The sequence below is a fragment of the Stegostoma tigrinum genome, chromosome 30, assembly GCF_030684315.1.
Source record: "Stegostoma tigrinum isolate sSteTig4 chromosome 30, sSteTig4.hap1, whole genome shotgun sequence".
Lineage (NCBI taxonomy): Eukaryota > Metazoa > Chordata > Chondrichthyes > Orectolobiformes > Stegostomatidae > Stegostoma > Stegostoma tigrinum.
The window spans coordinates 3,902,411-3,929,600 of record NC_081383.1 but is presented as its reverse complement, the minus strand read 5'-3'; the positions used below and the strand labels follow the sequence as shown (position 1 = coordinate 3,929,600).

The window sequence follows — 27,190 nt, the reverse complement described above, 5'->3', positions numbered from 1 at the left end:
CCTGCCTCCCCTGGTCAACCCATTGTGTCCACTTGCTCCTGCAACAACGATCTTATCTCCACCTATCTGGACTCTATTTTCTCCCCCTTGGTCCAGGCACTCTCTATCTACATCCGTGATACCACCCACGCCCTCCATCTCCTCCAGAACTTCCAATTCCCTGGTCCCCAACATCTCATCTTCACTATGGGTGTCCAGTCCCTATACACCTGCATTCCCCATGAAGATGGCCTACAGACCCTCCGCTTCTTCCTGTCCCGCAGGACTGACCAGTCCCCCTCCACCAAGACCATCATCCACCTAGCTGAACTCGTCCTCACCCTCAATAACTTCTCTTTCGATTCCTCCCACTTCCGACAGACAAAGAGGGTGGCCATGGTTACCCGCATAGGCCCAAGCTACGCCTGCCTCTTTGTAGGTTACATGGAACAATTCATCTTCTGCAACTACATGACCCCAAACCCCACTTCTTCGTCTGTTACATCGATGACTGTATCAGTGCCGCCTCGTGCTCTCACGAGGAGCTCGAACAGTTCATCCACTTCACCAACAACTTCCACCCCAACCTCAAGTTCACCTGGGCCATCTCCAACACATCCCTCACCTTCCTGGACCTCTCTGTCTCTATCTCTGGCAACCACCTAGAAACTGATGTCCATTTCAAGCCCACCGACTCCCACCGCTACCTAGAATACACATCCTCCGACCCACGTTCCTGCAAAAATGCCATCCCCTATTGCCAATTCTGCATCGGCTCCCAGGATGAGGCATTCCATTCCCCGTACATCTCAGATGTCCTCGTTTTTCAAGGACCGCAACATCCCCGCTGCAGTGGTCGATAGTGCCCTCAACTATGTCTCCCGCATTTCCCAAAACTCATCCTTCACACCCCCTTCCCACAATAACAACCAAACAGCATCCCCCTCGTCCTCACGTACCACCCCACCAACCTTCGGATCCAAAGCATCATCCTCCGACGTTTCCACCATCTGCAATCCGACCCCACCAAAGACATTTTTCCCTCCCCACCCTTACCTGTTTTCCAGAGGGACTACTCTCTCCGTGACTCCCCCGTCAGCTCCACACTCCCCTTCAGCCCCACCACACCCGACACTTTCCCCTGCAACTACAAGGAAGTGTTACACCTGCCCCTACACGGTGCCCCTCACCCCCACCCCAGGCCCAAAGACGACGTTCTACATCCAGCAGATGTTCAACCTGCACATCTGCAAATGTGGTATACTGTATCCACTGTACATGGTGTGGCCTCCTCCACATCAGGGAAACCAAGCAGATGCTTGGGGACTGCTTTGCAGAACACCTACGCTCAGTTCACACTAAACAATTGCACCTCCCAGTCATGAACTATTTCAATACCCCCCCACTGCCTCCTGCAGTGCCACAACGATGCCACCGGAAGGTTGCAGGAACAGCAACTCATATTCCGCTTGGGAACCCTGCAGCCCAATGGTATCAATGTGGACTTCACAAGCTTTAAAATCTCCTCTCTCCCTACTGCATCCCAAAACCAGCCCAGCTCGTCCCCAACTCCCCAACCTGTCCTTCCTCCCACCTATCCCTTCCCCCCCACCTCAGGCCCCAAACCCATCTCCTACCTACTAGCGACATCGCGCCCCCTTGACCTGTCCATCCTCCCTGCACTGACCTATCCCTTCCCTACCTCCCCATCTACACTCACCTTTACTGGCTCCGTCCCTGCCCCTTTGACTCGTCTGTCTCCTCTCCACCCATCTTCTATCTGCCTCCCCTTTTCTCCCTATTTATTTCAGAACCCACTTCCCCTCCCCCATTTCTGAAGAAGGGTCTAGGCCCGAAACATCAGCTTTCCTGCTCCTCTGATGCTGCTTGGCCTGCTGTGTTCATCCAGCTCTACACCGTGCTATCTCTGAGACTCACTCTGCCACCTTTTGGGAGCGCCGCGCTGTCGGAGGGCCAGCGCCGAGAGAGTGCAGTAACTTCACTGTTGGTGATGAAATCTGGAGGCATATGGTTCTGACCAAACCCACAGCGAACACAATGCAGTGGTTAAGGAACAAAACTTGCATTTATATATGAACGACCGCCGAGTCTGACTTCAGTTGTGGATCCTGTTGTTGGAGGCGATTCTAAAAAAAATAAGATTTGTGGATATTTAGAGAGGCAAATGTTGATTGGGGATGGGCAGCATGGTTTTGAGAGAGGAAAATCATGTCTCACAAAGTTGATTGAGTTTTTTTGAGGAAATTACTGTAAAGATTGATGATGGCAGAGCAGTCGGCATTGTTTATCTCGATCTTAGTAAAACCTTTGACAAGGTTCCACATGGCAGCCTAATCAGTAAAGTTAGGTCACATGGGATTCAGGGTGAGCTTGCCAATTGGATGCTTAATTGGCTCAAGGGCAGAGTAGTGGTGGAGAAGGTAATCCAAGATTACAAAGGGATCTTGATCAAATGTGTCAATGGCCTAAGGAATGGCATTTAGAGTTCAATTTCGATAAATGCAAGGTATTGCATTTTGATAAAACAAACAGGAGCCAGAGATGTCTTCATTGCTCAGTCCTTTGAGGATAAGAATTGTGATATTATGGTGAGGTTGTGCAGTACATTGATGAGGCCTCTTCTGGAGTACAGTTCTGGTTGCCCAGTTATAGGACCAAGATTACCACGCTGGAGAGGGTTCAAAAGAGATTTACCAGGATGTTGCTTGGTATGGAAAATTTTAGTTATAAACAAAGGCTGGATAGGGATAGACTTTTCTCACTGGAGCGTAGGATGTTGAGAAGCAACCTGATAGAAGTTTATGAAATATTGACAGGTTTACCTACCGTTAATGGTAGTTGCCTTTTCCATCAGATGGGGGATTTTAAGACTAGGGGGCACATCCTTAAGGTGAGAGGAGAGAGATTTAAGAAAGATGAGTGGCACGATTTTTTTTATATGGAGGGTGGTTTGTGTGTGAACTTCCAGAGGAAGTGGTGGGTGAGAGTACAATTACAGTGTTTAAAAGACATTTGGATAAGTACATGGATAGGAAAGGTTTGGGTAAATACAGGCCAGGAGCAGGCTGGTGGGACTAGTTTGGTCTGGGTATGTGTTTGGAGTGGACCAGTTGGACCAGAGGGTCTGTTTCTGTGCTGTATGACTTTATGGGGGTGGGGGAAGAGGTGCGTATTTTTAATGAGAGAGGAGATTTTACAATAATATATATAAACGGGCAAACTTTTTACACAGCGCTTGGTTCACGTATGGCGTTTGAGGATATGAGCACACTTACAACATTTAAAAGACATTGCGATAAGTATAAGCAAAGGTTTGGAGGGATATTTCCACATGAAGGCCAGTGGCACTAGTTTAGTTTGGGATTATGGTCAGCGTCGACTGGTTGGACTGAAAGCTCGGTTTCTGTGCTGTGTGACTATCAGCTGTGCAGGATATTTGAAAAACATTTGAGCTAACGAAGAATTTTTGCTGTGTCGTCATTGTTGTCATACAGGGAACTACTGGCTTGACAGCAGTGCTGTAGCTGAGCTCAGTCAGCGCCTAGCAGTGCTGAAAGAAATGCTCATTAACTACTGGGTTTGCCAACAGTCCAGGATTGCCCTGGAATCTCCAAAACTTGCTCCAAAAATCAGACTCTGGAGAGACAGAGCTACTTGGTACTCCACCCTCGGAGATTAGTTATAAAAATGTTTTATAGGGCGTTACATTTGATTGACAGTCACAAATCATTCACCTGATTGTTTTTAATGTGGTCCCATCCACTCCCTCGACCACAGACGCTCAGTAACAGCAGTGTGTACTCTCTATAAGGTGCACTGCAGAAATTCACTAAAAGATCCTTAGACAGCACATTCCAACCCATGACCAATTCCATCCAGAAGGGCAAGGGCAGAAGATACAGGAGAATACCACCCCCTAAAAGCTCCCTTCCAAGCCATTCACCATCCAGCCTTGGAAATGTACTGCCATTCCTTAAATGACGCTGGGTCAAAATGCGGGAATTCCCTCCCAAAGGGCATTGTGGATCGCAGCGGCTCAAGAAGGCAGCTCACCACCACCTTCTCAAGGGCAAATAGAGATAGACAAAAAGTGTTGGTTCCACCAGTGACACACTTGCTGCACGTGAGAATTTAAACATTTGAAATTAGAGAAACATTTTCTTCTGTTTAATGTAGGAAGATGGACATGCTAGGAGATCTGCTGCAAGAGCAGGGGTGAGGCAGTGCTGGAATGAACATATCAAGTGACCTTGAAATGGGGCAAAGACAATCATTGAAACCTCAAGAATCTACCCAGAGTTGGCAGCCTATTTACACAGAATGGGAAGTTGGCAGGACTTGCATCTATTGGCATATAGTTCATCCAGAATTTGGTATGTGTTTCTTGTTTTTAAAGGTGAACTATCTTAAGAATTTCATGTTCTTGCTGTAAACAACATTGTGACTCTTCCTGGTGGTCTGTAGTGGGATTGCAAGCAACACACACAAAAGTCAGCTGACTTATTGTAATGTCTGCTGACACACTTGTAATGTTTTAACTAAACTAACACACCAAGTTAATAAATTCCTGATTAACAATTGATTATTAGTTCATTCTCATTAACAAGAGACAGTCAGACAGCTGCATCGATGATTGTGGGCACCTGAGAACTTGGCAAATGCCAGTGATTACTTTCCCATTTTTTGCTGAAAGCAAGTCCTAAAGATTTTTTTTTAAAAAACGCAAGGCCTGTAGTTTTTACACCTCCCCCAACAATTCACAATGTTCAACCAACATGACGAACAGGAAAAGCAGCTGCAACCCCTCTGCCCAGTGTTAGAGTACTATCAGATCACGAGTCACGTTCATTGCTTTATTTAAGTAGAATATCTGACTGGCAGCTCTTTCCTCCTTTCAAACCTAATGTTTTTTCCTGTTTTCAGCCTGGACTCCTGCCCTGTTCCATTTGCTACAACGTACAATAGTAAAGAGCAGTCTAGCTACATGGACTTAAATTTACATTAAAAGCAATTTGAGTGATTTGTATGGAAAATAAAAGGCAATAAGATACTAGCAGATGAAGTGATACATAGAGTGATACATAGAATCATAAGAATAGAAAACAATGGTAGCATAATATGATTAGGTTAGTCAAATCACGTGACATGTAAACAAATGTTAAAAACCAAGATGGCATAAAGTAATAGGTTAAGTTTGAAGTAGAAGACCATTGTGGCAGGGGATTAAAAAGTAGAAAACCACTGTGGCAGAAAGTGATTCAGAAGACTTGCAGCTTTAGAAAGATAACATGAGCTAACATAATTGGTCTGCTGCATAGCTTTAGAGGTATAACATGACCTAACACAATTGGTTATGCTGATAACCTCAGAAAATCATGGCAACTAAAAAGATATTTTAAAAAAAGCCCCAAAGGTCAAGGGCGATCGGAAAGCCATTTTCTTTTTGCCACAGCTTTTGTTTGCAAATAAAAATTTAACTTCTTGAAGAATTCTGTCGCCTGGCGATTCTCCACAACACTTGCTGTCAGGATCACTAGTGTGTTTTCTCATGCTGGATAATTATTTGTCCATCATTTGTGTTTTCTGATCTACATTGGAATGTTAGACCGAGGAGTAGCATTGGCTATGCAATAAAATTATTTCTGATCTGGTTATTTTCTCAATTCCACTTTCCAATCTGTGTCCTGTAGCCCCAGACACTCTTGTCTATCAAAAAATCTAACAATGCCTTGAGCCAATTTAATAACCAAGCTTCCATTTCTTTCCAGAGAAGGAAATTGCACAACCAACCTTACAAGAGAAACCTTTCCTTTCATCTCCATCTCAAAGGGGACGTTGCTGAGAACCAACCTCTCTAAGAGTGGAAACACCTTCACTTGGCTGACCCTATTCTGACCCCTCATGATAGTATACATTTCAGCAAGATCACCTCTCATTCTAACTTCTGATGTGTAAAAGAACAATCTTTGAAAAGTAAGTCCTTCATCCCAGAAGTGACAGAATCTTCTTTAAACTGTCTTTAATGCTTATATCCTTTGTTAAATAAATTGTGCACAGCTCACCATGTGATCTCACCAACATCCTGTACAGCTGTCTAAAAACTCCCTACTTTTCTATTCCATTCCCCTTGCAATAAGCACCAATGTTACATTTGCTTTCCAAAATCACTTGCTGAACTTGCAAAACTAACTTGGTATTATTTATGTACCAGGACCTGGGTGTTCTGCTTCACTTACTAATTCAATGATGATTTTCTATTTACCAAACTGGGCAAATGTATATTTTCCTACATTATACCCCATGCACCATTTCTTTTTTACCCACTCACAACCTATCTGTAGCCCCCTAGACTCTTCTGCTCCTCTAGACAATGTACTTTCTTACCTTTTTTGGTGTCATCAGCAAATTATGCATCCAGATATTTGGTCCTCTCAGCCAAGTCATTGATACTGATTGTAAATATTTTGGAGCCAGCACTGGTCATGATGGCACTCTGCCGGTCACAGCTTGCATGCCTGAAAACCAACTATTTAATCGATAATGGCTTCCTGTTAATGATCAATCCTTTTCCAAAGTCCAATGTATAACATTCTAGACTGTAAGCTCTTATTTGGAGTATTAAACTTTGATGTGATATCCTATTGAATACGTTTTAGGAATCCAGGTACATCACATCCACAAGTTCCCCTTACCCACCACGATTGTTACTTGTACAATTGGTTCCTGTTTCCCCAATAGCTTCACTTTAAAAACATCCATCTTTGTTTGCAAATCGCTCCATGGCTTCTCCTCAGTCTCTCCAAACTCTGCCAACCTCATAACGCTGAGATTGCCATTCAAGCTATGAGCACATTCCCACTTTTCATTTTCCCACTATTTGCAAACACATCCTTATTTATTTGTTCTTAACCTCATCCCTCCCTCTCATCTTTTAGGCATTCAGAAGTTATTTGGTGAAACAGAAATTGCAGGAGAGAGAAAACATTTTGTTAGAGCTTTGCATCTTGCACTCATCAATTCACAAAAGCAACCATAATGTGAGAAAAGCAGCACTGGTATTGAGAGAGAGGTTAGCATGGGTTGATTCCTGATTAATGGCTCACACAGGTCCACTAGAACTTGTATCTACCAATACACAGGGCTCCTTTCTTGGCAAAGATCACATATATACACACTGCAGATGTTCCAAATCAACAAAATAGGTATGAGTCATGCACAGGTCTATTTTTCAGGATAATGCTTTTACTAAACATTTTCAAAGGCTGGTTGACATTGAAACTTAGCCAGAGAGATAACTCTCAATCATCATTAACTGTTGAATTCTCCATGGCAACATTTCCACCAGAGACTCCCTTTCCTCAGAGGTCAGTGAGCTGGTTTGCAATGCAGAGTGACACCAACAGCACGGGTTAAATTCTGAAGTTATCTTCGAGACCTCTCCCTCACTTGAGACATGGTGGCCCACATGTTAAAGTCAGCACCAGTCACCTCTCTTCGATGAATGAGCAGGACTGTTGTCCTCAGAGATTTACTTTTACTTGTTAACCAATCAGCTGAGCGCTGTTCTTGTACGGCTTTAAATGTTGGCTTCATCTTACATGGGCAGTGAGACAAAAAGCTTCAACAAGATGTATCTTTTTCAGCAATATTTAAAGGTGCTCAAATGTACCTCTTTGTCCAAGCTTTCAGGTACCTGTCCTACCTTTTCCCTTCAGTGATTTGGTGTAAAATGCTTTGTTACTATGAAGCACTGTTTTTTCAAATGGGAAAATATTTCCAATTCGTTGATTGACGATATCACTTCTGTACCAAGATCACCTGATCGCAGGATGAGAAGGGGGGGTCAGGGAGACTGTTTGCATATTTTTTGCAGTTAAGAATAAGGGACGATCTCATTGAGGCATTCAGAATTGTGACGTTATGGATGAGTTAGGATGTTCAGTTAGCTAAATGGCTGGTTTATGATGCAATGATGCCAATAGCATCAGTTCCCCATGAAGGACTCGCCTTCAACATCTCCCCTAGCCTGAGGTGTGGTAATGCTTAGGTTAAACCACCAAGTCGCCCGTCTCTCTCTCATTGACAACAGCTCCGTGGTCTCCTAGAACCAAGGTCAGCAGCCACAGAACAAAGGCAGACTGTTCAAATTTCTTCAGAGGAAGATGAAACTTTGGAATTCTCCACCAAGGAAGCTCAATGATCAAACATGCTCAAGACATGAATAGATTTTTGTTGACCAATAACAAAGGAATACGGAAAAGTGGGGTTGGAGTGGTTCATCAGGCATGATCTAACTGTGCTAGCCTCAAAGGGCTGAATGGTCTATTCCTGGTTCAATGTGGATGTGTTGAATATCAGAAATAAAATGCCAGACATTCCAGAATGTTTGGAGACAACGCAAGTCAATCCTTCCGGTCAAGAAGATTCCTAGCACCAACTAGTGCCTAGCTGCTGAACAGCTTTGTGCCACCCTGGCACCTCTGCGTTAGGTCTCTTCAAAATTAGTGCAACATATTCTCCAGTGACTGCAGTGCGTACTATCTACAAGATGCACTGTAACAGCTCACCAACATCTTTCAAAATTTAACCTCTACCACCACAAAGACTGGTTGCGCAGAAGATCCTGATGAGAGAATCTGAGTTACTGCAGTGCATTTTATAGACTGTCCCTTGTACAAGGGACAATGTGAAACTAAAAGAATGTGTTTACAAAAAAGGATATTCTGCTGAATGGAAAAATAACAAAGACCAGTAGCGTGCCATAAAGCAGCTTATAAACAGTTATTAAAACAGAAAATGTAAGGAAAGTTGCCAGGGCCATCAAAATAAATGAGAATATTTTATAGTTATATATACGGAAAGCAGGTGGTCAGGAGCAAGATTGGCCCACTAAAGTGAGGATATTATCAATATCTATGGGGAAATGGAAGACATGTTAAATAATTACTTCTCTGCTGTAAATAGAAGCAGCTAGCCTGCCATAGGTCCTGCGGAAATTAATAGTGGACCAGAAACAGGGACTGAATAAAATTGACCGAAGTAAAACATCAGTAATGAGGAAGTTAAAAAAAGTGAGGGTGATAAATCCATGGGACCTGAAGGTTTATGTCCTAAGGTGTTAAAGGAAGTAGGGGAGCACATTGTAAATACCCTAAATATAATCTTCCAGTTTGCTAGATACAGGAGTCATCCTCTGTAGTGGAAAATTAAACATCAATCCATATTTTAAGAGTGAAAGAGGAAAGCCAGGGAATTACAGCTCAGTTAGCCAAATATCTGTGGTGGGGAAATTGTTGGAGTCTATAATCAAGGATGGTATAACTGAGCACCTTGAAATTTTCAGTTAATCAAGGAGAGACTGCATGGACTCATGACAAGTAGGTCACGTCTGACAAATCTCATTGAATTTTTCGAAGAGGAGACCAAGGTAGTGGATAGGAGAATGTTTATGGATGTTGTTTGTACGGGCTTCCAGAGAATATCTGATAAAGCCCCACATAAGAGACTGTTAACGAGGTAGAAGCCCATGGAATTGAGGGCAAATTGGCAGGATGTTGACCAGTGGTATCTGTGTTAGTGCCTCAATTATTCACATTATTTGTTAATGGCTTGGATAATAGCATAGAGAGTCATGTATCCAAATGTGCCAATGACACGAAGTTAGGCAGCATTGTAGATAGTGTAGGTTATAGACTATCAATAACCCTTAGCAATTTTATGCTTAGAAAATAAGCAAACCTGTGGCAGACAGAGCTCAATATCAGCAAGTATGAAGTTATCAATTTTGGACCCCAAAAAAACAGGTCAGGTACTTCGCAGATGGTATGAAATTCAATACAGAGGGTGTCCAAAGAGACTTGGGGAGTTCCGGTGAATAGATCTTTAAAATGTCATGAACAGATGTAGCAAGTAATCAAGTAAGCAACGGGAATACTGGTCTTTGTATCTAGAGGACTGGAGCATAAGGATGCAGAAATTGTGCTGCAGTTATACAAAATCTAGTTAGACACCACTTGGAGCACTGTGAGCAGATCTGCACACCACACCCTCGGAAGGATATATTGCCTTTGGAGGGAGTAGAACACAGGTTCATAAGGATGATAGCTGCACCTCAGGGTTTAAGTTACAAGGCTTGTTTTCTCCAAAAATTTAGAAGGTTTGGGGGTAATCTGATCAAAGCTTTCAAGGTATTACAAGAAAATCTCCTCTGAGAAAAAGAACAGGAAATGACATCACCAACCCAAGGAAACCTAAACAGAAATAGAAAGTGGGACATAACACCAGCGCTTCACTGGAGGCTCACTGATGATGTTACCTAGAATGGTGACGAAATGTCTGAAAACTAACCTTACAGCTCAGCGAGCAAACTCACATCCAGAAACTCAACCTGAGCTACAAATCTTCTCAAAACTCGCTAATGCAAGAAAAGACAGAAGGTAAAATCTACAGGTCTACAGATCTAAAATCTAAACAAACAACTTCCACTGGTTAGGGACTCTAGAACTAAGGGGTATAGTCTGAGAATTAGGGCCAGTCTGTTCAGGAGAGGAGAGACGTTAGGAAGCACTTCTACAGAGTGGTAGAGGTTTGGAATTCTCTCCCAAAGGCAGAGAATGATAGATCAATTGTTAATTTTAAAACTAAAACTGATAATTTTTTTTGTTGATCAAAGCCAGAAGGCAATATGAGTCAAAGGCAGGTGGAATCAGACCATTCGGCCCAACAAGTCCACATTAACTCTCTGAACAGTGTCCCACCCAGATTCCACCCCATCCCTGTAACCCTGTATTTCCTGTGGCTAATTTACCTAACCGGCAAATCCCTGGTCACTATGGGAAATTTAGCATGGCCAATCCCTGCACATCTTTGGACTGTGGGAGGAAACCCTAATAGACACAGAGAGAAGTGTGCAAATTCCACACAGTTGCTGGAGGCTGGGATTGAACCCTGGTCCCTGGCGCTGTGAGGCTGCAGTGCTATCCAATGAGCCAATGTGGAGTTAGTATTTGATCTGTGGCCTATCTTGCTGAATGGCCTATTTCTGTACACACTGTTGCTGTAATGGGCAGCTCATGTACAAGTCGGTAGGTGGGGTACAATGGGACCTTTTACATCCGAGATAGCAGCCAAATAATTGGATCAAAATCTCTTCTGAAGGACACAGCTGACAACACGGCACTCCTTCAGCACCAACACTGTACTAATAGCTCTCTCAACTGAGTCAAAGTAAATACAGAAAGTTAGCCACTGCCCAGTACAGAATTCTGCAATAAAGGCAAAATTAAACACGGCTGTACCTTAGTGTGGTAAGGCAATGGCCTACAGGTGTTATCACTTGGTTCAACTAATGTATTGGGGTCGCAGGTTCCAAATCTCACCCCGGCAGATGGTGGACTTGGAATTCAATTAAACACAATCTGGAATTGAAGAGTCTAATGATGGCTATGAAACCATTGTTGGAAAAACCAGCAATGTGGGTGACTCTTGAGTGCTCTCTGCTCAATTAAGGATAAGCAATAAATGCTGGTGTTGCCAGAGACGCCCACATCCCATGAGTGAATAACCAAAAAGCAGAACAGACTGTTGTGCATGATATAACGCAAAATCAGTAGAAAACAGGGTACATTGCAACATTTTCATTAGGAGGCGCTCTGACTAATGAAAACAAAATACATATGGTCTGGTTCTATTCAAAAACTGATTTTTATTTTCAGAACAGAATCTTCACATTTCTAACACATTAGTATTTGAATAAGTTGTTTTCTCCAATAAAACCTATTTGTCATTCCCTCCAACTTATTTGCTTTTAGGAAACAAAGACCTAAATAATTTCTCAAGGTTAACGACGATAATTCCTGATATTTTCAGAAGAAATGCACCTTTTATTAGGGATCACGGAAGTTACAAGTTTGAGAATTGGAATTTATGCAACAGACTCCAATTCATGTTTCTAGAGGTCTACTGACTACCAGAGCAGATCCTAACTGTATAAGAACCAAAGTAACTGCGGATGCTGTCAATCAGAAACAAAAACAGAGATTGCTGGAGAAGCTCAGCAGGTCTGGCAGCATCTGTGGAGAGAAATCAGAGTTAACGCTTTCAGGTCCAGTGACCTCTTTAGAACGGCGAGCTCTGAATTTCTGTTTCTGTTTCAGATCCTAACTGTACCATTATGAAATGAACTGACTGAACTCTGGGAATTTTTCTAAATGTGACAAATGGCAGCACCCTAAAAGCTTATAATTCATGCTGTTCACAAGTCCTGAACGGAAAGCAGCACCTTATTTTCCCGCAAGGAAACTTGTTGAAGCAGACGTGACTGGGATACTGTGATCAGCAAGGCCCCAAAAACAGCTTCAATTTGTCATGTGGGAGCTGATCTGAAACGTGGCCCTTCTGCAAATGCTAAAAGCCTTGGGTACTCCATGCAAGGACTCGCCTGGGTCAGGAGCTCAAATCCCCGAGAAAGGCATAAACCCACAAACCTTCTGATACGTTAGACAGCCAAACTAATTTGGAAACTTTTTGCATGTTTTAACAGAATGTATCCACAATTCTGCTATAATAAACAAAGGAAATGTTCTCAAATGCATGTCAGACATTGCAACACATACCACACACATTTCAGTCCATCAAACATCGACACTGGCTCTAGAACAGTCCAAACCTACTGAAGATCTGTGCTCCTTTTCTCTGCTCCAATTATTCTCTTCTCTCAACAAGCCAATCTCTGTTTCAATCATTCCCTATGGGATAACATCAAACCCACTGCACTGAAATTTCCCCACTTCAGCCTGCTCTCCACAACAATTTTCAATTGAAGACCTTATCACCAATTTCCCATCGAAGGAAATAGTTTCTCTCAATTTGTAAAAAGCTTTAAGAAAAAAGCCTGTCAAATCTCCATCCTATGCTTTTGCTGTCTCTCCCAACTACCACATCTCTGAAGTGGCTAAAGGATTTATCTTCAAACCCAAGATTACCACTTAATCACTTGGTAGTTTGCCAATAAAACGCAAAAAACCATCACCACTGACATCACAATCACTTTTAGTTTGGAAATATGTTAGACTAATAATTACAAAACCAGACAGGTGGGCAAATTAGAACTGGCAGAGTATTCATTATCCAACATATGTACATACACATACATGGTTTCTGACTATAACCACAGAGAGTCAGAAAACATGACATTCTGCGCTGTAGATTCTCAGATTGTATAAACTGGTCAAAGTGCATCCCACTGACCTCCAAACTGGTTTAACGTCAGCTTTATTTACTTCCCTCATTACCCAGTGTCTGTTGGAGGCTGTTGAGCTGCAAGGTGGATACCTCCAGTTTTGATGTTAGAACAGAGTAAAGCTCCATTTAAACTGTGCTCATTAGCCACACCCGGGGTGGTACAGTATGCGGTCAGGCAGAACAAATGCCTCCACAATGGCCCTAAACAAAGGGAAGGTACAGCTTGGGGTTATAGACAAACTTCCACTGTCTGATCAATTTTTTGCTTCTACTGGTTCCTCAAAGACATTTCCACTTCATGCTCCTTTCAGGCCAGAACCACCAGTTAAAGTCAAATTACAACCAGTTTCTCCCTGTTGAGAATCTGAGATACCAGGTTAAGCCTCCTAAAGAGGCCTGACCCTTCAATGCAGCAGAATGACAGTCTTACTGCTCATGGCTTGGACTTGACGGCCAGGAGAGCAAGAAATGGAACCCTGAGTAACGATTTGACCTCAAGTTGAGAGGTGACATTACTGAGAGAAACACCCGTTTGCTCCCTGTTCAGAGCACAGAAAAAGGTACAAGCTTAGTCCCATATTGACAAGCGCTTTCAGGTCAGATTCAATATTTAAAAAGACTCATTTATCTGCTTAGATGCTTGTGTCTTAAGAAAACTGTGTCGAGACAAAACAAATTTGCAGTGAGGTCTGCTCTACCTGCTCCACTCCTTCACCAACATACCTGTAACTTTTTTTTCCCCTTCTGAACATTGACACAAGCTTCATTCCAGCTGAATATCAACACAAGCGGGAGGTGAGCCAACATTGTCTCTCATCTGTTAGACAGACTCTCTTGTTTCTCATGGCAACGTTCATGTCTTGTCCCACAAGGCTCAATGCCTCTCTGATTTTGAGACACCTCACCATCAAGGACCAGACAATCAATATCTCACCTGACAGCTCACCTCTGGCTCAGTACCGAATGACCGCACAAACTCATTCACCCACCACCGTGAGACTCAGTCACGACAGACAGCATACCCGTGGATTTTCATCTCCTCTGTCATTCTAAATATCTCTTCTGTCCCATGCACACTCATGCCTCCATACTGTGTTGGAATAATTCCTTGTTGTCTCTCCTGAATTTTCGTAACACCTCAACACTCCACCACCTCTGTCTTTCTGTAAAAACCAACCTTGGAGTCATCCCTCAATTAAATCTCAGCAGTATCCTGCATATAGAGTCTTGAACATTCAATCAAGTCTCACTATACTGAAATACAAAAAAAAACAGACTTTCCCTGAAACTCAGTAAGTGACACATCAATATCTCACCTGACAGCTCACCTCTGGCAACAGTTTAATTCTCGGTACAAAATGCTGTTTACTGATTGGTTGAAATGTTTCAGGTGAGAAGGGACTGGATAGTTCTGAGATGGGGTTCTTTTCACCTCAGGGACGGAAGGTTTGAAGCTGGTCCAAAAGGATGGCTTACTGCTGCTTAGTGCCATCAGCTAGAAAAGTGCACTTAGTTTACAGACTTCTAACCCAACACCTAACAGCAGTAAATTGACACAGAATGCTTCCCAAACCTGGGAAGAAAAACAACTTGAATTTATACGACACTAGATTCTCAAAAGCACATCAGGTAGATAAAACTGCTTCAAGATATAACCAGTTGTTTTGTAGGTAAGCTAGCTACTATTTCATTCAAGGTAAGGCTCCATAACGACCAATGAATAAATGAACTTAAGACTGGCTGGTAGCAATGATTGACAAATGTTGGTCAGGATGCTGAGAGCACTCAATGTTTCAGAAAAGGGCCATAGGATCTTTAGCATGTCAAGTCACTGATGAGTCAGACAGGGTCACGACTCCACATCTCAAACTCGTGCTCCCTCAGTACTGTACGATAATGTCAACCTTGGTGCAGTGTTCAAGAGCACGTGAAACTCAAACCTCCTGTCCATCACCACCGAGTCCAGCTGATGCACAATCAACCCACTCAGCACTGGCTTTTGCCAAGTCAGCCTAAAATTCAAGCCCCAATCCAGAGTCTCAAGGACATGGTCACAGCTGACGCTTCCCTGCAGTGCCCTCCTAGGTGAAGATAGAAGGACTCGTCGTTACAATTAGAGGACCAGCAGTGGAGAATTTCCTAGTGTCCTACCCAATACGCATCGCCTAAACAACATTCAGAATTTTCTTTGCAGGACCCTGTTGCACTCAAACTGGCTGAACGTCATTCAAATACAGAGTCTTCCCCTCAAAAAATACCTAATTAATACCCGAGTCAGAGTGAAGCAAAAGGTAAATGGAAGTTTGATTATTCCTAGTGTGGAAATGTTATTAATGATGTCCAAATGACAAGCTTCTGTTGAGGCAGTAGCTCCATCCCACAGCATCTGTCCTGTAGACCTGCAGATTGGAATGAGTCTGAAGATACCACAAAAAAAATTTCAGTGAATGAGCAAATCACACACACAGACCAATCTATGGAATAAATCTCTGGCGTGATGATGCAAGTGGCTTGTGTTGACCATTTTAAGCATAAGTTGAATTTTATTCAAGAAAAGAGACATGCTTGGGAGGAGCAGATGCTTTTGGACCACGAGGGGATACTCTCACTTTGTCCCTGGGTCTGTTTTGGACTGGGCAGAAAAATCAAATCAAAAAGGACAGTTGCCCATTGGGTCCATTGCTCCTTTGCTAACTCATGTAAGAGTTACCAATTTAATCTCACTCCTCCTGTGGCAGTGAAGTTTCTTCTTTGTTTTTAAGGACATATTAAATGCTGTTGCAAGTTACCATTATTATCTCAGACAGTGCATTCTCGATCGAGATAAATGACAGAAATTGAAGGCTATGGTCCGTATATGATGCCATTATTGTTCATCATGCAACTCTCATCATGGTGAATGAGATACACCTTAGTCTTTATTCCTCAAATAATTCCTATGATCCTTAAAAATATAGGACAGGTCACAGGATGCAGAAAGCTACTCTGAGAGCAGCACTTATATCACTGTGATATGCTTCCCCCACGTGCCAAACATTCCAGCAAAAATACCAGTTATTAAATTGACAAATCCACAAACAGCGCTGTACATTAAAGATCCAAAATCAGCAAATTACAGAATCAACATTTTTCTTCTCATGTACAAAACGATCATCCTTCACCACCCTGTATATATTGCCTTGTACCTTCATTTCTTTCTTCTCCTTCAAAGTTAACAGGACAGATTTAAGAAATTTGCATATGAACATGAACACGTCCATCGGATGGGTGATCATGGAGACTGGGAGTGGATATTAGAAGGTGAATATTGTTATAATCACACTAATTAAAATGAATCTAGAAATCAGATACAGCTCATTTTTAAAAGGCTCTTGCATCGTAAATCTGACAAAGTCAGTGAGAATCACCTACTGCTTCCAAGGTTGAGTTTCTGTGCACAGCGGGGAAATCCCATCTCCCCAGCAACCCTGAAAGTTTTTTTTAAAAATCCTGCTCCTTAAACTCCTCAGACAGACAATCTCCACAACACCAGGACGACTGTGCTCTTCCAATCACGTGCCCCCCCAATTAGTTTTGTCCCATTTGACAAACACTCCTACAGTTGCCTGACCTCTAACTCTGATACTCCCTCCCAAAACCTCTCCGACTCCCTCTCCTTTAAGACATCCCTTAAAACAAAGGACTTGCTCTGTGCTACCAATTTTGCGCAGCACAAAGTTACATTTTGCTTCTACAGTTGTCATGAAGCACACTGGGACATCTTGCTGTGTTAAAAGGTGCAACGAAAGTCCAAGTTGTGCACTTCTAAAATTAAATGCTGCCCCTTGGATACATACATTCCTACAGTACAGTGTTTACATTGCCTAATGCTAAAAGTAGAGTATGTTGAACTTCCTTCAAATCTCCCAGCCACAATTAAATCTACAAACAATCTTGCTTTTAAATCCTAAGGGCACGTGAGACAGCTTCTCTGCACGCTAGCTTTACTGACCAGGGTTGTGCATTCAACAGCCATAGTTCATTATTCCAACTCAAATTATCGAGACTCATCCCAGAAGTTCACAGTAAAATTTATCTTCAAGGAATTAATTTGTCAACCAGCCTATCAGGGGTTTGGGAGGCTAATCCAATGACATACCTTCCCTTCTATAGACATGTAAAGCCAACTTTCCACCGGTGTGTTTCAATGCCTGCTCCAGAAGCTCATCTGACTTCCTCCTGCCCAGTCTTGTGGCTTTCCCTGATGGCATTATAGAATTGTTGAAGGATATGGTAGAGAAGGAGAGGCCCACTGGCCCATGATGCCTGTGTCAGCTGTTTGAAAGATCTATCCAATTGATGCCCATGCTGCTCCTTCTCCATGACTTACTCCACAATGCTACTCCCTCCATAAGAAAAGTAACAACACTGTTTTCTTGTATTACAAGCCACGAGCCAGTAAAAGATGCAACACTAACATCACCAGTAGGGAGACATGCCATGCAAGTTGAACAACAATTCCCAAGCCATAGCACATACTAACCAAGGCAGAAGAGAGCCTCTAGCCTCCATCAAAATCCAATTTCCAAAGGCTACAGGTGTAATGAAACCATGTGCCCCTTCTGGCACACAGCTGCAGGAGGATCAGTGAAGAGAAGTTAGTGGAAAGGCATGCTCCTGGCAGTTCTTTCCTTCTTTTTCTGGATGGGAATAATTTCCACTAAAGGCAGAGTCAAGGCCGAGGATGGAACTGCCTGCCTGGTGTCTGCCTCGCAACATCACCAAACTCGAAAGGTCAGGACTGAAGAACACAGTGGGAGTGCAATTGCTCTGCAGAAATCAGATGGAGCTGTTCACCAGATCACTGATCGCAGCATGCTGCAGCTCCCTAAGAACAGGGAGATCCCATGTTGCCAAGTTTCCTTGGATTTATCTGAGAAACAGATCTGCACCAAAATCTCACAGGAAACAAAAAGGCAGTGGAACTGTACCGATGTCCAATGATAATCCAGTGTCAACAGGCTCACAAAAAGACATATGAATCTTGGACTGTCACCAAAATAACTAAGGTCTTAACAACAGTAACATTAACTTATTAACTACCATTTCTTGAATTATCTTAACCTAATTAAACCATCTAAGCTAAGGTTAGTTTAGCACAAACCTTAAAGAAACAAAATCTAGTCAAAACTGACTTAAGTACAAAGCAAACATTGCATACATATGCTGTGAGCATGTGTTCTCTTTGAGTAGTGATAACATCTAAGTGCCTACGTGCATTCAGCCTCGGGGCTGTGTTTTTTTTAGCCTTTGGGGTGAGGTTCAGCAGAATGTTCAAAACTGAGCTGTGATCATCTGTCTTTTCTCTTCACAGACTTGAACATAAATTGTTCTGCTTCAGAAAGATTAAAAGAGAATGCAAGAGAAAGCTGAGAGCATGCGAGAGAGAAACACAGAAGGATAGCAAGACAGCAAGTGGAAGAGAAAATGAAAAGCCGTGAGACTTAAACAGATGGAGAGCAGGAGTCTGACAGTTCTAAAGAAGGAGACTGAAAGCACATGTAAAATAAAGGCTGCGCTTGGAAGTGGCAGAGATACATATCAAGGTCAAAGCAAATGAGATAAAGGTAGGAGGAGAACAGAGGGGTAAAACTGTGACAGATTTACCAACAAACCTTACAATATCAAAAACATAGCCACTGTCACAGGCTCGGGTTAAAAATGCTTAATAAGAAAAGGCTCATTTTAAAACATAGTATTAAAAAATTAATGCAGAATGAAATGCATCACAGTGTGTATGTGCACTCAGTACACCAGCCCAAGGTGAGGTGTTCTTGGCTTTGTACCGTCTCAGCATCTTCAGGACCTGAACTTTAAAAATGCTGCACGAGTACCCCCTACCCCCAAAGAGAATATACTTCAGTTATCGAGGTTCCAGACCCACTCAATTGCCCCCTCCCACGTGTGAATTTTACAACAGCAGTTATAATCAGGGCTGCATCCGATAACAGTTCAGAAAGAGCAAAACCATTGGATTTCAGATCTGCTTGCCCTAATACCCACTCCTGAGCGCTCAGTGCCCCATCTGGCAGTTTATCTTAGCAGTGGGGTGCTCCAGCACACCCAGCATCACTCCGATAATGGTTTGGAGAGCCCGGCCCAGCTGCTCAGCTGTGTAAGGTTTCCCTAGAGGAGGCACGTGAATGAAAGCTGATTTTCCATGGCTCAGGTGCAGGGAGGTATAATAGGTAAAATCACAGAGGTATCTGGATGGAAAGAAAGAGGGAGACAAAATATTAGAATCAGTGCATTCAGCCCATGTGCTTACACTGGTTCTTATGTCTGGGCGTCTAATTATTGTTCTCCAGAAATTTCCACATATCCCTTTGACTTTTCCTTTTCAAGTATTTATCGGGTTCCCTTTTTAATAAAAGAATTACTTAATCTGCTACCAGCTTTGACATCGCATACCAGATCACAACTTGTTGTGTCAATAAAACTCCTCATCCCCGCCGCCTCTGGCCTAACCCTAACCCCAACCCTATTGCCAGTTATCTTCAATGTGACCCTTCTGATTACTAAACCCATTATAATTTTGAACACCCTTAGCAAGACTCCCCTGGGTTTCTTAGTTATTCTTTAAAATCAAATTCAGCTGTTTCTTGAAACAAAACAAATTAGTAGAGAAGCTCAGCAGGTGTAGTAGCATCTGCGAACAGAAATCAGTTAACATTTCAGGTCCATTGAGTGATCATCGGTGAAAGATGCAACAGTCACTGGGCTCAGAACCTGCTGACCTTCATCAATAATTTCTGTTTTTGTTTCAGATTTCCAGTAACTGCAGTTCTTTGTTTTACGGCTTTGGTCAAGGGGTTAAGTATCTCTTAATAATATTGTTGTGATGCTGCAGACACAATTAAAAGGAAACAATTTTGAATCCTGACCTCAATCCTCACATTAAGGGGTGATGTATTCTGGAAGGTTGAGTACAGGTGGAAAGTATACAGTAAATGGCAGAATCCTTCTAGGTATTGATATGAAAAGGGATCTGGGAGTGCAGGTCAACAGATCACTGAAGGGAGCAACAAAACAAATAAAGGCCTATGGCATCCTTGCCTTCACTGAAAGGGGCATTAAGTATAAGGATAGGCATAGTTCTGCTGCAGCGTTATAAAACTTCCGTTAGACCACACTTGGAATATTCATACTTCTGGTCACAACATTATGAAAGGGATATGGATGCTTTGGAGAGGGTACAGAAAACATTTACTAGGACGTTGCCTGGTATGCAGGATTTTAGCAACGATTAAAGGTTGGACAGACTGGGATAACAGTGTGGAGCTGGAGGAACACAGCCAGCCAGGCATCAGAGAAGTAGGAAAGCTGACTTTTCAGGTCGGGACCCTTCAGAAAATCTCTGGATAGACTGGGTTTGTTTTCACTGGCGTGCAGGAGGTTGAGGGGTGATTGTGAACAGCATGAATAGAGTGGAAACGACGAGGCTTTTTCCTCAGGGTGGATGATCAATAACTCTGTGAAACAAGTTCAAGGTCTGCAGGGTAGAGGTGGGCAAGTTTAAAAGAGATGTGTGAGGCAAGTATTTCACACAAGGGGTGGTGAGTGCCTGGAATGTGCTGCCAGAGGAGATGGTGATGGAGGTGGTGTAAAGAGACGTAATAACAGCATTCGAGAAGCGCCTGGACAAATACACGAGTGGGAAGGGAATAGAGGGAGACTGATCCTGTAAGTGAAGGCAGTTTTAGTATGGAAGAGGAAAGAAAATGTGTTGGTTGAGGCTCGAGGGCCAAAGGGCTGTTCCTGTGCTGTATTGTTCTTTGTTTGTTATAATATGACTGCAACTGATCAAGGCAGTTTATATAAGATTCAATTATATCTGCCCACTGCAACACAGAACCAATCATTAATGGCTGCATAGTTTTTACCTTCTCTATTCTCTAAGGAAGGCATATTCACAAGTTGAATATTTAATTGTACTGCAAAAACAAAATCCTAAATCCGCTTTTAATTAGTTTAAGCTTGTATCTCTCAGTTCTGCTTGTAGTAGAAGCTGAAGCAATTTTCTGCATTAACCTGGAATCAGAGCTTGCTCTGTCTGTTCACAGGGTGAAGGGCCCAGGTTTTTCTCCAGGGCATCACTCCAACCTTTCAGACAAGAGAACTGTCATCAGTGTCTCCTCGTATTGTTTCAGCTACCTCAGTCGCACAGACCAGAACTTAATATGCTGCAGCAAGTACAGCCTCAGGCATTTAGTCATGACATCCAAGGTGCATTTTACTGCTTTGCCTATGGCAGGTCAACATCTTATCGGCTTCAATTGCTGTTTCACATTGGTTGGGGACCTAGGACGACAGAATGCCCTTGGTCCTACAATTCCATTGGAATAGATCAGAATAGATCTCAATTTCATTTCACACATTAAACACAGGGTCCACCACATTCTAATGACCTCCTCTATCATTGGAGGCACATGCAGCTAATCAGCTTCACCGTGAAGCAAACTTGGAGAGCTGACCCAAGTGAGAATAGTGGGGAAAAAAATTCAACAGCAGAGAGCCCCTTCAAGTCATTTCAGAGCCAAAGTGCAATGCCACAAGAAAGCAGGTTGGGAATGGTGGGTATTTTTGCATCTCTTTCATTGGCCAAGCACTTCAAATCAGGAGACTTTACTGTAGCTGAAGAATACGGTTAAATTTTTTTTAAATACACTTACCATCCCAATGAATTAAATAGAAGAGATGACTTAGCAATGGTACTGTGTTGTGGCTGCAGGAGGTAGTGGACACTGGTGCAATCAATGGTAAGTCTTGTTACAACTGTGCAAGATGTTAGAGAGTCAGAAAGGCAAAGGTCAATGGCATAGAGAAAGGATCTTTGGCCCACCATGACCAGGCCAGTCAAAAATAACCTCCTAACTATTCTAATCCCAGGAGGAGTCGACACCTGGAATACTGTAGTATACAGTTTTGGTCCCTGTATTTAAGAAAGGACGTACTGGCATTGGAGGCTGTTCAATAGAGACTTACTAGATTGATTACTGCGATGAAAGGGGTTAACTTATCAAGAATGGCTAAATAGGTTAGGCCTTCATTCATTAGTGTTTAGAAGACTGATGGGTGACCTTATTCAAATATAGAAGATTTAGAGGTCACTTGACAGGGTTGTTGAGATGACATTTCCACAAGTGGGCACTATAACAGAAATGGAGGACATTCATTTAAAATTGAAACACAAAGCAATTTCTCCGACCAAATTCTCTACTTCAGAGTTGACGAGGCTAGAGCATAGAAAATATTTGAAGAGGAAGTAGATAAACTTCTGAAATAAAAGGAGTTGAGGGCTATGCAGAGCTGACACAAAACAGTAGTTGAGGGTTGGGCCATGACCTTCTAGAACGGCAGGGCAGGCTTGAGGGGCAAAATGCCCTTGTCCTTTGCCTATTTCTTACATTCTCAAACTGCCCCAATGTGTAACCCAGAATCTCTCACTGCACCATCTAACCGTTTAACTTCTGACAATCCACTTCAGCATCACTGACAACTTTCAGGTATTGCAGGCTTCTTTTTAATTCTTTAATGAGCGGATGTTTAATTAGTTAATATAGGCCTCCTTCCACTCTGAACATTTGAGCATTCCCCACACATTAACCCTTCTAATGTTCAAAAACCTTCACAAAACCCAACTCTTTCAAAAACCTTCCATCATCTCCTGCAAGTTTTGAAGCAATTCATTGAGACACAAACCCTTCCTCCATCTCTCATTTTTACTTATTCACTCATGGGACATAGGTGTTACTGGCATTTATCATCCATTCCTAATTGCTCCTTGAGAAGGTGGTGGTAAACTGCCCTTTTGAACCATTGCAGTCCATGTACTGTAGGAAGACCCTCAATGCCTTTAGGGAGGGAATTCCAGAACTTTGACCCAGTGACACTGAAGTAACATTATATGTAAATTTAGTTTTTAAAGACCTTTCCTCACTCTTCCTTCCTGTACCTGGTTTCTAATTCACTTCGTTTCTTGGTGAATGCTTGACTTCCATTTCTATCCACAAGAATAATTGGCTTTGGAAACAAGACTGATTCTTTAGCTCACCAAGCTCTCAGTTCTCACTTTGTGCTGCTAGCAAGCAGCGGATCTTTGCAAATGTGAGCTGCAGTGGTCAGGGAAAACCAGCAGGACATACGATGGGAAGACCCTCTCAGAGAATCCCACTGCCAAGCAGTGACGCCATCCTCTTACCTTCCAGCATCCTGTGAGACAGAAATGACCACGTCCAGTTGTGGGTCAGTGATTTTGTTACACACGACATCCATGTCTATGACAGACTCGAGGCAGTCGGGTCCTCCCTGGACACAGCAGTGATTGTCTGGGCAGTAACATCGGTTATCCAGTCCCTTGTATCCCTGGTTGTGCCCACATTTCTCCAGAGTCACAGTGGTGGCCATTCCTGAAACTCCAACATGGATGAACAACTAAGAAAAGAAAATTCACAAGCGTGTGTCAGAAACTGATACAGGACAAGATCAGCTGATCCTGGCCATGACATCAGCTGAAACCTTTGCCACACCTCCTCAACAACCCTGTCCCAATTTCCCAGACGCCCTCCCACATCTCTCCCCTGACAGCCTTTTCATTATTACCCTCTTGCCTCCTTGCCAGGAGGCTACAGAGGAAGCTTTTCTCATAACCTCTACTGTACTTGCCCACAATACATTTGCTCAGGTTTGACAGAATTTGAGGGGTTTTTACAGTTATCTCTGGCATTCCTCCAACCTTTGCACTCACCTCACTGCTGCTTTTGCTTGTGATGACAACCTGAAAGTGCAGCTATGCTGCACATGCCCATCAGATATCCTTAGTTATCCTTGGGATGGGAAGCTGGGGTCTGATGTTGGTCCTGATGTGAAAGGACAGGCAGCAAAGGAGAAGGTTTATAGAGGAGAGGCAATGGAAACCCAGACTATCAAAAATCCCAAGGGGTCAGCTCTGGGGATTGGTACCATGAACCAGTACGAGGTCTTTTACGAGATAACCACTGCTGGTACTTTTTAGTACTTACCATATGGTAAGGGTTGTTTGAGTTTTTTTAATCAAAGTTCCTTCGTTTTGTCTAAGGCCTGTCTCGTCATTAGTGTTAGAGAATAGCCCACCATACAGTATCCACTGAGGAGGCAAAGTTCAGAGACGAGCTGGCTTATTGCATGATAGCCACAAGTACTACGTTTGGTTAGACATAACTACTGGGATCTTGGGGAGTGACGGATCCACCTACTTCCTCCGAAAACTGGAGGAGGCCTCTGCATCACTAGCGACACATGCACCATCAGTAGAATGGGTGGAATAATTGGAAAATGAACAATAACTCCTTCAGACTAGTTCTTTACACATCAATATAGACCTGGATATAGCTGCAAAATGAAGATCATGGTGGAAAATTGGCCCCAATTAATGATGTGCAACGTCTAAGCAGAGAGTCATACAGCACAGAAACAGGCCCTTCGATCTAACCAGTCCATGCCAACCATTATCCCAAACTAAACAAGCCCATCTGCCTTCATTTAGCCCATATCCATCCAAACATTGCCAATTGTGGGCATATGTAATTTATCTTTTTAACATTCTAACTGTATCTACATCCACCACCTTCTCTGGAAGTCAATTCCACACATGAATGACTGTGTTTAAAAAAATGTTGCCCTTCCTGTCTTTTTTTTTAAAAAGTCGGTCTCCTCTCATCTTAAAACTACATCCCCTAGTCTTCAGCTGCAAGCCTAGGCATCAAGGACTATAGGCCAATTAGATCAGTATGACAGGACAACCAACTGTTGAAAAGTTTAAGACAACAAAGCGTGAAGCTGGATGAACACAGCAGGCCCAGCAGCATCTCAGGAGCACAAAAGCTGACATTTCAGGCCTCGACCCTTCATCAGAGAGGGTGAAGGGTCGAGGCTTTTGTGCTCCAGAGATGCTGCTTGGCCTGCTGTGTTCATCCAGCTTCACACTTATCTTGGGTTCTCCAGCATCTGCAGTTCCCATTATCTCTGTTGAAAAGTTTATTTACCTTTTACATTAATTCAACTTTTCAATATTCAAGCTGAAACTAAATTTTCAAACACGAGACCAAGGGCCAATCAGATGCAGACATTTGTCTGTACTAACAGTGTGACTCGTTGGACTGATGAGAATAGTAGAATACAAGATCCTAAGTAAAACTTCAAAACCAAATTTGACACAGATAGTAAGAACAAAACAATAAGTATTAATACAGTTTGCCATCTAGTATAGCTTTAAGTGTGTAGGACTACAGCAGGACTGAAAATTCAGCTAACAGAATGACAAAGGCTTTCTTTTCTTTAGTGAGCCTCAGTGGAGACCGTAAGCTGCAGGAACGCATTTAAGGCACTCAGCCGCCTCAGTTTATTCTGCCAATCGATGAGATCACAGCTGATCTGATAATCCTCAACTCCACTTGCCTTTGTTTTTCCCATAACTCTCAATTCCCTTATTCACCAAAAATCTGTATCTCAGCATGAAATATACTTAATCACTCACCCTGAACAACCCTCTGTAGTAAAGAATTCCACAGATTCATTATTGTCTGGAGAGAGAAAAATAACTTGTCTTAAATGCACGACCCCTAATTCAGAGATTATGCCTCCCAATCCTCTCTCAAAAGGGGAAATCAACCTTTCCACAACTACTGTAAATCACTCTCAAAATCTGCAGTAAGGGCGCCTCTCATTCTTCTAAATTCAAACAAGTACAGGTCCCACCTACTCAATCTCTCTTTATAAAAGAATCCCTCCATCCCACAAATCACCCCAGTGAACCCTCTCCGGACTGCTTCCAATGACAGGATATGTTTTCACAGGTAAGGCGTCCCTAAACTGTTCAGTGTCCAACAATGGTCTGACTAATGCCTCTTGTAGTTACAGCAAGACCTCCCTATTTTTATGCTCCAGTTGTTTTGAAACAAACATCAACAGTCCACTGGAGAATAGTTGCAGAAAACAAGTTATGCATCAATAATCATCTAGTCATCTGTAACAGTGCAAGTTCCAAACCTAAATCAACAGGCAAATTATTCAATCACAACAGTTTGGACAGGAATTGTGTGGTTACTGTTTGCAGCACATAAAATAGCTTCTTGGTGATTATATTGCCCAGAAGAAAGACAGGGTCTAACCTGAGGATTATGACGCTTCCACAGAGAAGGAATCAAATCCAAGACTTTCTGATATTCCACTGGAATCTCGTACACATACAGATCCACTTCTTCACCTAGACCGAGCTTCTGTAATTCCTGAAAGAGAGTCAGAAGGCATATGATAGTGGCAGAGAAACACTGACTGATACAAATCATTTGATCTTGGAATCACACAGAGATAAAAGTTTTTTTGGAATTGATGACCAAGGTGTATAAGTGATAACCTATGGATTATGGGTGGCATAAGATCCTACTAAAAACATCCTGCTAGTCGAAACAAATCAGTCCCATCTGCAATGGCTTCTTACTCACTTTGAATTGTGTCTTGGAGGTTTGGCAAGTGATCTCTTCCCCGCGGGGATGCATTCCGTCTCTAATCACTGTAACCTCCTCCAGCCTTACAGCACTGCCAGATCTTTGGGCTACCCCAACTCTGGTCTTGCGTTCATCCCAAATCACTAATTTTCCCCCCTTGTCCCATATTCTACTTTACATGTTTCACTTGCGCAAAATGTGTTCGACCATTTGCTCTCCCAGAGTATTCAAACACAGAAACAAGGCAACTAGGAACAAAGCGCAGTCCATTCAGCCCTTTGAGCTTGTGCCTGGAGTTAGCACAATTATGGTTGATCCAGCAAGCCAATGCCATATTCCCACTTTCTCCCCATAACCCTGGATGCCTTTGAAACCAAAAAAAACAAAAGAACTGTGGATGCTGTAAATCAGAAACAAAAACAAAG

General features: G+C 42.7%; 1 protein-coding gene across 2 annotated transcripts in view; it reads right to left on the bottom strand.

The window, feature by feature from the left end:
• Nucleotides 1-2,082: 2,082 nt before the first annotated feature.
• Nucleotides 2,083-27,190, bottom strand: part of pgpep1 (pyroglutamyl-peptidase I) — a 48,508-nt gene continuing 23,400 nt past the window's right edge. Inside the window, exons 3-6 of one of the 2 annotated variants that reach the window (XM_048559513.2) lie at nucleotides 26,430-26,546; nucleotides 23,483-23,715; nucleotides 19,285-19,487; nucleotides 2,083-2,126 (exon numbers count right to left, since the gene is read on the bottom strand). In XM_048559513.2, coding sequence (XP_048415470.1) covers nucleotides 19,295-19,487; nucleotides 23,483-23,715; nucleotides 26,430-26,546 — 543 coding nt within the window. In that variant the 3' untranslated portion in view covers nucleotides 2,083-2,126; nucleotides 19,285-19,294. Of the gene's footprint in view, nucleotides 2,127-11,684; nucleotides 19,488-23,482; nucleotides 23,716-26,429; nucleotides 26,547-27,190 lie in introns of those variants that run through there. The other variant, XM_048559512.2, reaches the window with a different exon arrangement.